Here is a 12,570-nt window from a genome sequence, read left to right on the forward strand (position 1 = left end):
ATCTACTGAATGGATATATAAAATAAAAACTGGAAAGTGATGATTGACATAGGACACTTACTTCACAGAGTCATGCATAACACGGCAAACAAACATCAAAGCATTTGTTATAACTGGATCATTGGTAGACTCTTGATGATTTGTAGCAAATGAATCCATTATACTTTTGCATACAGCCACTTTCACACTCTCTTTTTGGAACATATCAAGCAATGGCAGGAACTTGTCCTAAATTGTTTATAAAGGTAAAACAGTGGCATGAAGGTCAGTGATCATAAAAGAGAAATGATGTAAATTATCTATGCATAAAAACAGTTCAAGTAATACACACTTAAATAATTCTCTCTATAAACTAACAATAAGCACTGAATTAAAGTCAACCTTGTTATGAAAATCATTTCAGCCATATTTTAAAAATTCCAATGTTACAGCTATTGTGACCGGAATCTGACAAGATCATGAATGACTAAAAGAACCTGCACAGGCTGGCCGACGGGCAATGCATTGTCACCAATGCATCAACAAGTGTGGACGGAAAACAACAATGAAAAGCAGACAATTGGAGACGGCACAAGAAAAAACAAGTCCAGTGAGTAATTCAAACAGAGTAACCACGACATAATGAAGTAGAAAAACAAGAACAATGGTGTATTATGGCTAGTGGTATAAGTGGAAGGTGAATACACCACTGTAGGCAGAGCTGCACTACAGCTAGCTTTATAGCATGAATGTTAGCACTAATTGGCTGGCAAGGTGGGCATGGTCCTGTAGCACAGTGAGGCCAGCACTGCACTGCCACAATACTAGTGCTCACAGATGAAGCACTGCTGTCTAGCAGCTGAAGCTGAGTTCCACACCTTCCAGCAGACTTCCACCTGGCTGGAATACCACAGCACTCTTCCCTGAATGGGTGTGTATGGCTGGAAGCATCCTGGATGATGCTTCATGAGGTGAACTGGTGGTGTGTTTGGAGTCCTGACACTTAAGATGGCTGGTAGGGGAAATTTGGAGTGCCCAGTAGCATGCTAGGGTGTGGCAATGTGGGTGATGTTGGCTGATATTGCAAACACTGTGTGGAGATCTCCACCTCCAAGCCCACATCATTTCACTGGCTTTCAGGTCAGCTGTCACCCTCTTTACCAATTACGTAGCCTCAAGGTTGGGGCATCTGGGTTGAAGTAGGACGTGCAGGGCAACAAGGGGTAGAAAAGTATCAAGAGATAGGAGGGGGGCGGACAGGTGGTTCTCAGTAGCAGCAATGGCAAAATGAGGGTTAATTACAGTAATAATCTTCAAAGTTAAGAGGTGAGATGGTGTGAGAGTGGATACTGTGTCATAGTGGGAGTTCCACTCTGCACAGCTAAGAGGAGCTGGCACAGAGACATTGGGGATACAAATGGGATGAGTAACACTTTTTTATTTTTTTATTTATTCTGTGAATTCACACTGTGTTAAGTCACTAAGATGTGGAGTGAGTCAGGTTTACAAGCATGCAGATAAAATGAAAGAGGTAACATGAACAGAATGTCAATAACAAAAAGTAAAATAAATTTCTGGATAAGTTTAAAAGTTGAAGTAAAATTAATAAAATACAGTTCAAGTAACATGACAATGACATAATTACAGAAAATATTTTTTTCTTTAAAAAAGAAAAGGACATTGACCATCTGAAACAAGTAAGATGAAATAAGGCTAACACATTTGAGCCACTACTAAAGGCAATAGTGTTGCAATGTATGGTGTGTTTAGTTTATGAATAGACATAGATTGGTGGTGACCTATTATACAGGTGGACAGCTGGTTATCTGTGTGACTCACAAAAAATGCTGGATGTTATTCCTTGCATAGGTCATATATCACATGGCTCTTTATGAGCATGTCCCCACCTATGATTGGGTAGGAAATGCTTATGATTTGACAGCAGTAGGATGTGGGTGGATGTACATAACAGATTTTGCAAATAAATCATTTACAGTGGAATGGCATATGGGGTGCTGGATTGATAGCAAATGAGGTTTATCACACATCTGAACAAACTCAAAGCCTTGCTGACAAAAGTTGAAAAAAGCAAAAATGAGTGCTAGAAGAGCAATGCAGGAAGTGTTCAGTTGTACTGTGGTTTGAGTATTTCAAGAAATATACCTGTAAACGAACAAAAAACTGATCACATATCTTTATTTTTTTGGGCTGATAATGAAAAGCAAATGCCAGACTGAAAGTGACTGGGAAAATCCTAAAAAATGCAGTTCATCTGGAAAAGAAGTAGTTTACAAAACTCTCATTTGAAAGATTCTTAAGAGGAAGAAAATAAGATTGTGGGTAGGATAGTCTGCATCTAAGGCTATGTAAAGAGGTTAGTCAAAGCTCTGGTGAATGATGTAATTGATTTTTTGAAGATGTGGGTGGTAAGTGGAGTACTGGTTCATGGGCTGATTCACACAGATGATATATTTGTTAGTGTCATGGAAAGAAATGGCTTGGGAAAGCTGGAAGTGCAAAGGCTGGAGGAGAGCGACTTTTATGGAGCTATTAGAGGTGGATATGGTAATACGTATTGAGGTTCTGGAGGAAAGTGCAGAGTTTCCTCTCGACTTTGGTCCATATTATGATTATGTCATACATCTATCTGAAACAGACAATGGGTGTAAGGTATTAAGTGGATGGGAAGGATTTATCTAAGTGGCCTATTAACAGTTTGGCTAAAATAAGTAAATAGGATGTTATGGGTTGGATGACACATGGATGATGGAAAAAGCTATGCTCATTGCAGCAAGACCTTGGGTTTGGGTGATGTTGGTGGGCTGGTGCTATGTCAACCAGTACACACATAATGAAGCAGCTGTGGAGGATGGGATCTTGCTGGGTGATCTGCACTACTCGATTGACCATTACTAGAAGTTTGTCTCCTGCATGCAATCAGCAGTGATCATCATTCTGAAAACAGAGAACTTTGGCTATGTTGAAGGCTGGGTCTGGGCAAGCATGACAGTGTGTCTGCATTAGAATGCTGCATTGTCAATCTATAATGAATTTCATAGTGATACACACTCAAAAACAAAGCCCAATGCTGGAGTCATGTAGTACTGTCAGGAAGCTGTGAATGAGAGACAAAAAGTGCCAAAAATGGCTTATGGTCAATGATGAGATGGAATTTGTTGCCATAGAGAAGAACATGGCACTTCTGTATTGCATACGTGATGGCCAAAGTTTCCATTTGTATCTGGGAATAATCACATCGCACAGCTGTCACATCTTGGAGGCATGTGGTAGGCTGTTTCGAGCTGTCAGTGTTTCTGTGAGCCAAAGCCAACCCAGCCTGCGTTGTGAGGCATCCGTTGCAGAGATGAGATGTTTACCTGGCATAAAGGTACCAAGGCATGGAGATGATTTAAGAGTGATTTAATGTGGATGATGCTATGTCTCAGTCCGACAACCAGACAAAAGTAACATCTTTTTTATGTAAGTTATTTAACAGATGAATGACATCTGCCGCATTAGGGAGAAATTTCAAATCCTAACTACTGTAGTTCCTTTAGGTTCTGTTGTTGAGACAGGTTGTCAATTGCTGCAATGTGGCACTTTGTAGGTTTCACGATGTCCTTCGTAAAATTATGGTCTGAATAGTCTGTTTCTCCCTGCAACTTATTCGGCTTCTGCAAATCACACTTAAGGCCTGCCTCCGGTAGTTTAGTAAACAGGAGCTGAAGATTAGCAAGATGTTACTTTCGAGAGGAATCCATGATAATAATTTCATCAAGATAGTTTGCACAACACAGAACACATTGCATTAACTGTTGTAAAAATCTCTGGAAGATGGCAGGAGTGTTTGCGATACCAAACAGAAATGATGATTTAACAGTATAACCTGAAAAGAGTGTTGATGACCATAATCTGTTTAGAAGCAGGAAACAGACAAAACTACAAGTAATCCTCTGCCAAATCAGTTTTCAAAAAGCATTCACTGCTTCATGAAGATTTCTTCAGGGCAAGGAATAGTATAGCAATCTACTATTGAATTGACATTAATGCTCGACTTAAAATTGCAGCACAAACGAAGTGCCCTTAGGTTGACAAATAACAACCAGAGGTGTTACACACTGGCTGGAATGAATGGGTTCAGTGATGGCTGAGCCATACAATCTGTCCAATTCATCCTTGACTGCCAGTCACAGATCAAAAGGAATAGGCCAAGCATGATAAAATTTTGGAACAGCCATCAGTATAAGGCTGATGAGAGCCTCATAGTCCCTTGCAGCACCCAGTCCAGTTGAAAAACGACTTGAATTCATGGCAGAGTTGTACAATGTCTAGAGCAGGATGAAGTCAGAAATAAAATGCATAGCATCCAGAATTTGAAAACTAAAAATCACAAATGTGTTGAGGCCATAAATGTTTTCCGATATTGTACTTTCAACAGCCAAAAGCTTGATCACACTCATGACATGCTGAGCATGAGTGGTTGGTTTGGTTTGGTTTGGTTGTTTGGGGAAGGAGACCAGACAGCGTGGTCATCGGTCTCATCGAATTAGGAAAGGATGGGGAAGGAAGTCGGCCGTGTCCTTTTAGAGGAACCATCCCGGGATTTGCCTGGAGTGATTTAGGGAAATCTACATCTACATCTACATTGATACTCCGCAAGCCACCCAACGGTGTGTGGTGGAGGGCACTTTACGTGCCACTGTCATTACCTCCCTTTCCTGTTCCAGTCGCGTATGATTCGCGGGAAGAACGACTGTCTGAAAGCCTCCGTGCGCGCTCTAATCTCTCTAATTTTACATTCGTGATCTCCTCGGGAGGTATAAGTAGGGGGAAGCAATATATTCGATACCTCATCCAGAAACGCACCCTCTCGAAACCTGGTGAGCAAGCTACACCGCGATGCAGAGCGCCTCTCTTGCAGAGTCTACCACTTGAGTTTATTAAACATCTCTGTAACGCTATCACGGTTACCAAATAACCCTGTGACGAAATGCGCCGCTCTTCTTTGGATCTTCTCTATCTCCTCCGTCAGACCGATCTGGTACGGATCCCACACTGATGAGCAATACTCAAGTATAGGTCGAACGAGTGTTTTGTAAGCCACCTCCTTTGTTGATGGACTACATTTTCTAAGCACTCTCCCAATGAATCTCAACCTGGTACCCGCCTTACCAACAATTAATTTTATATGATCATTCCACTTCAAATCGTTCCGCACGCATACTCCCAGATATTTTACAGAAGTAACTGCTACCAGTGTTTGTTCCGCTATCATATAATCATACAATAAAGGATCCTTCTTTCTATGTATTCGCAATACATTACATTTGTCTATGTTAAGGGTCAGTTGCCACTCCCTGCACCAAGTGCCTATCCGCTGCAGATCTTCCTGCATTTCGCTACAATTTTCTAATGCTGCAACTTCTCTGTATACTACAGCATCATCCGCGAAAAGCCGCATGGAACTTCCGACACTATATACTAGGTCATTTAAATATATTGTGAAAAGCAATGGTCCCATAACACTCCCCTGTGGCACGCCAGAGGTTACTTTAACGTCTGTAGACGTCTCTCCATTGATAACAACATGCTGTGTTCTGTTTGCTAAAAACTCTTCAATCCAGCCACACAGCTGGTCTGATATTCCGTAGGCTGTTACTTTGTTTATCAGGTGACAGTGCGGAACTGTATCGAATGACTTCCGGAAGTCAAGAAAAATAGCATCTACCTGGGAGCCTGTATCTAATATTTTCTGGGTCTCATGAACAAATAAAGCGAGTTGGGTCTCACACGATCGCTGTTTCCGGAATCCATGTTGATTCCTACATAGTAGATTCTGGGTTTCCAGAAATGACATGATACGTGAGCAAAAAACATGTTCTAAAATTCTACAAGAGATCGACGTCAGAGATATAGGTCTATAGTTTTGCGCATCTGCTCGACGACCCTTCTTGAAGACTGGGACTACCTGTGCTCTTTTCCAATCATTTGGAACCCTCCGTTCCTCTAGAGACTTGCGGTACACGGCTGTTAGAAGGGGGGAAAGTTCTTTCGCGTACTCTGTGTAGAATCGAATTGGTATCCCATCAGGTCCAGTGGACTTTCCTCTATTGAGTGATTCCAGTTGCTTTTCTATTCCTTGGACACTTATTTCGATGTCAGCCATTTTTTCGTTTGTGCGAGGATTTAGAGAAGGAACTGCAGTGCGGTCTTCCTCTGTGAAACAGCTTTGGAAAAAGGTGTTTAGTATTTCAGCTTTACGCGTGTCATCCTCTGTTTCAATGCCATCATCATCCCGTAGTGTCTGGATATGCTGTTTCGAGCCACTTACTGATTTAACGTAAGACCAGAACTTCCTAGGATTTTCTGTCAAGTCGATACATAGAATTTTACTTTCGAATTCAATGAACGCTTCACACATAGCCCTCCTTACGCTAACTTTGACATCGTTTAGCTTCTGTTTGTCTGAGAGGTTTTGGCTGCGTTTAAACTTGGAGTGGAGCTCTCTTTGCTTTCGCAGTAGTTTCCTAACTTTGTTGTTGTACCACGGTGGGTTTTTCCCGTCCCTCACAGTTTTACTCGGCACGTACCTGTCTAAAACGCATTTTACGATTGCCTTGAACTTTTTCCATAAACACTCAACATTGTCAGTGTCGGAACAGAAATTTTCGTTTTGATCTGTTAGGTAGTCTGAAATCTGCCTTCTATTACTCTTGCTAAACAGATAAACCTTCCTCCCTTTTTTTATATTCCTATTAACTTCCATATTCAGGGATGCTGCAACGGCCTTATGATCACTGATTCCCTGTTCTGCACATACAGAGTCGAAAAGTTCGGGTCTGTTTGTTATCAGTAGGTCCAAGATATTATCTCCACGAGTCGGTTCTCTGTTTAATTGCTCGAGGTAATTTTCGGATAGTGCACTCAGTATAATGTCACACGATGCTCTGTCCCTACCACCCGTCCTAAACATCTGAGTGTCCCAGTCTATATCTGGTAAATTGAAATCTCCACCAAAGACTATAACATGCTGAGAAAATTTATGTGAAATGTATTCCAAATTTTCTCTCAGTTGTTCTGCCACTAATGCTGCTGAGTCGGGAGGTCGGTAAAAGGAGCCAATTATTAACCTAGTTCGGTTGTTTAGTGTAACCTCCACCCATAATAATTCACAGGAACTATCCACTTCTACTTCACTACAGGATAAACTACTACTAACAGCGACGAACACTCCAGGATCACCAGAGCATGAGTGTTTCCTGCAAGATCTACATTACGCTCCAAATTCAGCAATAGCCTTTCTCTTTGCAGCGCAATATTGGGGCCCCTATCTCTTTCCCATCATTGCTTGTGTTGCTCTGCTCTTTCCTCTGCAAATCACTGTTTGGTCAGTTACAGCAATCGGCCCATCCCTGTCCACTCTGTAACTACTTCTTCCTCCATCATCAGCTGACGGTAAACTCCTCCTTATCACCTACTTGAACAACACCTGTGTTTTTGTTCCTATGGTCCTAAGGGCTTGTATCCTTGCTCTCCTGCACCATGGCCACTGGGGTCTGACCCACTTGCAAGTCTTCACATGGCATTGTGTTCACTGGACTGGCATTGAATTGGCAGTTGAGAAGGTCATCCTCGAGTGCCAGCAGTGTGCTCAGTAGCAGGTAGCACTGCCACAGCTTTTCACTCTATGATCTACACCAAGTCTCCCATGAGGCCATGTCCGCATCAACAACACAGACCCCTTCTGTAATTCTATGTGGTTGGTGGTGGTTGACACACTGTCAAATTGTCCCAATGTCATGTACCGGGTGATCAAAAAGTCAGTATAAATTTGAAAACTTAATAAACCACGGAATAATGTAGGTAGAGAGGTAGAAATTGACACACATGCTTGGAATGATTTTATTAGAAAAAAAGTTCACAAAATGTCCGACAGACGGCGCTGGACAGCAAAACGTCAGTGACAATGCATGACAATCGTGTATAAAAGGAGCTGTGATAAGAGAGAGAATCAGATGCACCAGCAGTCGCAGCATGTTGATATTACCTGAAAAGGCGCTTTTAGTGAAGCTGTATTATCAGAATGGGAATGTGCCAGTTCAGCGTTACAATCCTATCGCTATAGGAAGGGGATTCGAACGGGTAAAGGTCCATTGACAAATGCAGCTGTGGTGAGAATGATTTCGAAGTTCGAAGGGACAGGTTGTTTAGATGATAGACCCTGTAGTGGCCGACCAAGCACAAGACGTAATGCTGCTGAGACAGTTCAGGAAGAAATGGAGACTGTAGCAGGTTCGTCTATGCACGGGCGGGGAAGTCAGCGCTCATGCAGTCGCACATCGCACTGGCATTCCATACACTACTGTTTGGTTGGCACTGAGGCGTACCCTCTGATGCTATCCGTACAAAATCCATCAGCATCATGGCGGTTTAGCGAAGCGGTGGGCATTTGCGGTGTGGGCATTTGAAAAGATGGCGAAAGATGACAATTGGTTGAGTAATGTGTTGTGGACCGACGAAGCTCATTCCACGCTCCGAGGGCCTGTCAACACCCACAACTGCAGAATTTGGGCTACCGAAAATCCTAGAACTGTTGTGGAAACTCCATTGCACGACAAGAAAGTCACGGCATGGGTTGGATTTACCACATCTACCGTTATCAGGACTTCTTTATTCGGGGAAATGTATGATTCTGGTTTTGTAACTGCTACCATGACGGGTGAGAGATAGGCCGATATGTTACAGAATCGCATCATCCCCAGCCTGGCTGATAAACACCTGCTGGAATGTACGATATTTATGCAGGATGGCGCTCCACCACATATTGCTAGACGCGTGACAGATCTCTTGGGCACGTCGTTTGGTGATGATCGTGTGCTCAGCCGCCACTTTCCTCATGCTTGGCCTCTCAGGTCCCCAGACCTCAGTCCGTGCGATTATTGGCTTTGGGGTTACCTGAAGTCGCAAGTGTATCATGATCGACCAACATTTCTAGGGATGCTGAAAGACAACATCTGACACCAATGCCTCACCATAATTCCGGACATGCTTTACAGTGCTGTTCACAACATTATTCCTCGACTACAGCTATTGTTGAGGAATGATGGTGGACATATTGAGCATTTCCTGTAAAGAACATCATCTTTGCTTTGTCTTACTTTGTTATGCTAATTATTGCTATTCTGATCAGATGAAGCGCCATCTGTCGGACATTTTTTGAACTTTTGTATTCTTCTTTTTTTTTTTTTTTTTTTTTGTTCTAATAAAACCCCATGTCATTCCAAGCATATGTGTCAATTTGTACCTCTCTATCTACATTATTCCGTGATTTATTCAGTTTTCAAATTTATACTGACTTTTCAATCACCTGGTACATGTAGTCCACCATGACGGTCTGACTACAGGCTCTCAAGCAGGTTTTCGGGTCCGTGACTTTTGTGCCTGCAATGGTATTATACACCTCACATCCACAGCATATCCCCTGGAGTCAAATGGGGAGCTGGAGTGTATGATGTGCACTTTTAAGATGCAGTTAAAAAAGTGTTCGGTAAATTCATCTGCCGACTTGGGACTACTTCTGTTTCTCAGCATCCATAGGACCACCCTGCTGTTTGGCAAAAGCCTAGTGGAGGTTCCCCACAGTTGACAGCCCTGGGTGCCGATGGCCCAAGGTGCATTCACATTCTCTACAATACGCTTCGAGCAACCCAATCCGGTACGCACCTTCAGTCAGTGGCCTGTATGGGTGCTGAAGATGGTGTGAGTGATGCATGGTTGGCAAATGTTCACTGCAGATGCCAATGGGGTGTCACTCTCCCACCATCAGAACTAGCTGATCAGTGGTTGACCCACTGCAGCCAAAGATGATGCTGGCAGGGAGCTCTCCAGTAAAACCACAAACCACACATCTCCAGGATTCTGGCAACATGGGGGCACCACCACTGGGTGTGCTGTTGGGTGCCAGTGACGTCAAGATGCAGCTACCGGTGACACTGGGCCCTCAGCCAATGTCTGACAGTGGCTGTCTGGACACTGCCCTTCCACTGGAGTGTCTGGCAACCACTCCCCAGTTGTCACTGCCACGGTGTTGTGCTTTCCATGCTGTCACCACATGTGGGGGGGTTCCATGCATGACTCGACTTCATCCAGGCCACTTCCAGCCATACGCCCCACCAGGCCAGAGACACATGATGGCCCAGCCCAGCAATGTTTGGCAACATCTCTTTAGGTGCTGACAACCTGATGGAGGTTACTGTTGTTGATGAATGGCTGCCATCATATTAGTGCCACCACCATTGGGTCACTTGGGCACACCCCTTGGCCTGCTCAGCCATGCCAGCCTGTCTCCAGCAGCAGTCCCACCCAATTGGCCCTCCATCTTCTTCAGTCAATGCATATGGTGCCAACTCCCCAGAGGGGAAGGATGTAACCCACGTATTCCATCACCACAAAGGCAGAATTTGCATTCAGTCCAGTGGTGAGAGGTCGAAACAAGAGCACCAGCTTTGCTCGTTTTCAGTGTCATCACAGGCCGAGTAGTACCAGCGGCATGTTGTCAACATGGTCTCGATCTCTCTTGCTTCAGCTATGCTCCATGAAGGTCCTGCTTACCAATTACAACATTTCCATTGATTTTGTATGACAGATAATGCATGTTATCGATCTTGGTCTGGAGGTGGTAGCATAAAGTTCACCAGTCTTTGCGTCAGTGTCTCGGTTTAAATATCAAACCTCTCCGCAGTGTCTCTTGAAGTGAGGACATGTAACATTGTTGATGGTGATCCATCTGTCGGATGGGGACATTAACCTCTGAGCAGGTATGTCACTTTTTATAACACAAGCGGGCATGTGGTGTACTTTGTACATATATAAATAATTGCTGTCTTTATGTTACCAAGGTAAACATGTATGAGAAGAATCACAGTGTAATATTAGTTTAATTAAATGAAGATAAAATAATCTTACATTATTTGAGTTAAATCACTGTTTAATCAAACAATAATAAAATAACCTTCCCTTACATCTCTCTGATGAAGTGTACAAAAGTAACATAACTACAACAACACACGCAAAACAATAAATATCACAGTCGCATCAGATCACAGCCAACCATTTATTCGAGTTCTAATTATCTCATAGACAGTTGCCAAATTGTGCGATTGTGCCGCTAGCTCAGAATCTGGGTGATTTTTTTGCACAAATTGTACATTCTTTCTCGCCTAGCTGGCTGTTTATTTTATATTACTGCTTCTCACTTGGACGTATGTCAGCACAAGTTAGCTGTGAGTTAGCTGAAGCAATAATGATGGAATAGGTACAGTCTCACAATTGTAAAGCAACAATGGAACAATATAAGACAATATTGTTTGTGGTTGGCGCAATTTATACACCTGTTCAAAGGTTAAGCTTGGCAGCCCCTTGCTGCTATTTGCGAGGAGGAGGCTATGTGCTGGCACCAGGTTTCACCCCCACCCTTCTCTCATCATCATCATCATCATCATCATACAACACAAACAATCACACTACTCTTCACACACACACACACACACACACACACACACACACACACACACAATACACACCTGTTGTATTACAAAAGACTGTAATGGAGCATGACAATTGGTGTGTCAGGAAAGCCTAAAGAAAAACATGATTACAGGATAACATTACATGTATAGAGCACCATATCAATTTTTTCTTATCATAGCACCCTCATAAATAGTTCCTGCTCACAGATATGGATAGAGCATTATTTTACCTCTAGAATATTTTACTCAGAATGATGTCATCATCATAAAACCATATAGTAGAGTCGGATGTCCTTGAGAGATTAACAGCTGTAGTTTCCCCGTTATGCTGCAGTACCATCATAGCATGGCCACGTTAGCTAATGCTCCAGCTAGCTAGTCATCCATCCCGACTGTTACCCCTGGCAATACTGAAAAGTATGCTATCTCTCTTAAGGGACCATGTTATTTATATATCCACATCTATCCCTTTGATGTGGTTGCATTTACAGTAGGGCTATCTGTATCATTGTGGCAAGCAAGGCCCCACCCCACTGTGGCAAATTCCTTGGTTCACAGGGTGAGGAAGGTGGGCAGTTTGGACTGAGACTTTTACTAGGGTCATATTTTTTTAAAAGATAGATTGATAAAGCTCTTGAGGATTTTGAGAGCAGTGTGAGTTTTTATCTGGGGGTAGAGTAGTGTGTGTGGGGGGGGAGGGGGGGCAGGAAGTTTCTGGAGTGTGTTGGAGGCTAAGTAGACCGGCTATGTTAGGAAGCTACGAGAGGTTGGCAGGGAAGTGGGATGGGTTTGGATGTGAATGACAGATCCTTTGGTGAGTAGTGCTAATCACAGGCAGGAATAAGGAGATTGATAAAAGTAGTTTAGTTTCCTCAGATGGTCTTGAGAATATTACTTTAATTGTTGGAGTGCAAGGAGCACAATTCTGAGATGGCACGCAGGAAATTATGGTCACAGATAGTGTTAATGCAAAAGGAACAGAGGTGGTAAAGTAAGTTCTGTACTTATATAATACCAGAGTGGTAAGAGTAGGGGCTGCCCCCCCCCCCCCCCAAAAAATGTA

At 43.0% G+C, this 12,570-nt stretch overlaps 1 protein-coding gene across 1 annotated transcript in view; it reads right to left on the minus strand.

Moving 5' to 3' along the window:
• LOC126473215 (VPS35 endosomal protein-sorting factor-like) overlaps positions 1-12,570 on the minus strand; it is a 103,639-nt gene that overhangs the window by 37,294 nt on the left and 53,775 nt on the right. Inside the window, exon 13 of the mRNA XM_050100126.1 lies at positions 62-228. Coding sequence (XP_049956083.1) covers positions 62-228 — 167 coding nt within the window. The remainder of the gene's footprint in view (positions 1-61; positions 229-12,570) is intronic.

This window comes from Schistocerca serialis, chromosome 4 (genome assembly GCF_023864345.2).
Source record: "Schistocerca serialis cubense isolate TAMUIC-IGC-003099 chromosome 4, iqSchSeri2.2, whole genome shotgun sequence".
Taxonomy (NCBI): domain Eukaryota; kingdom Metazoa; phylum Arthropoda; class Insecta; order Orthoptera; family Acrididae; genus Schistocerca; species Schistocerca serialis.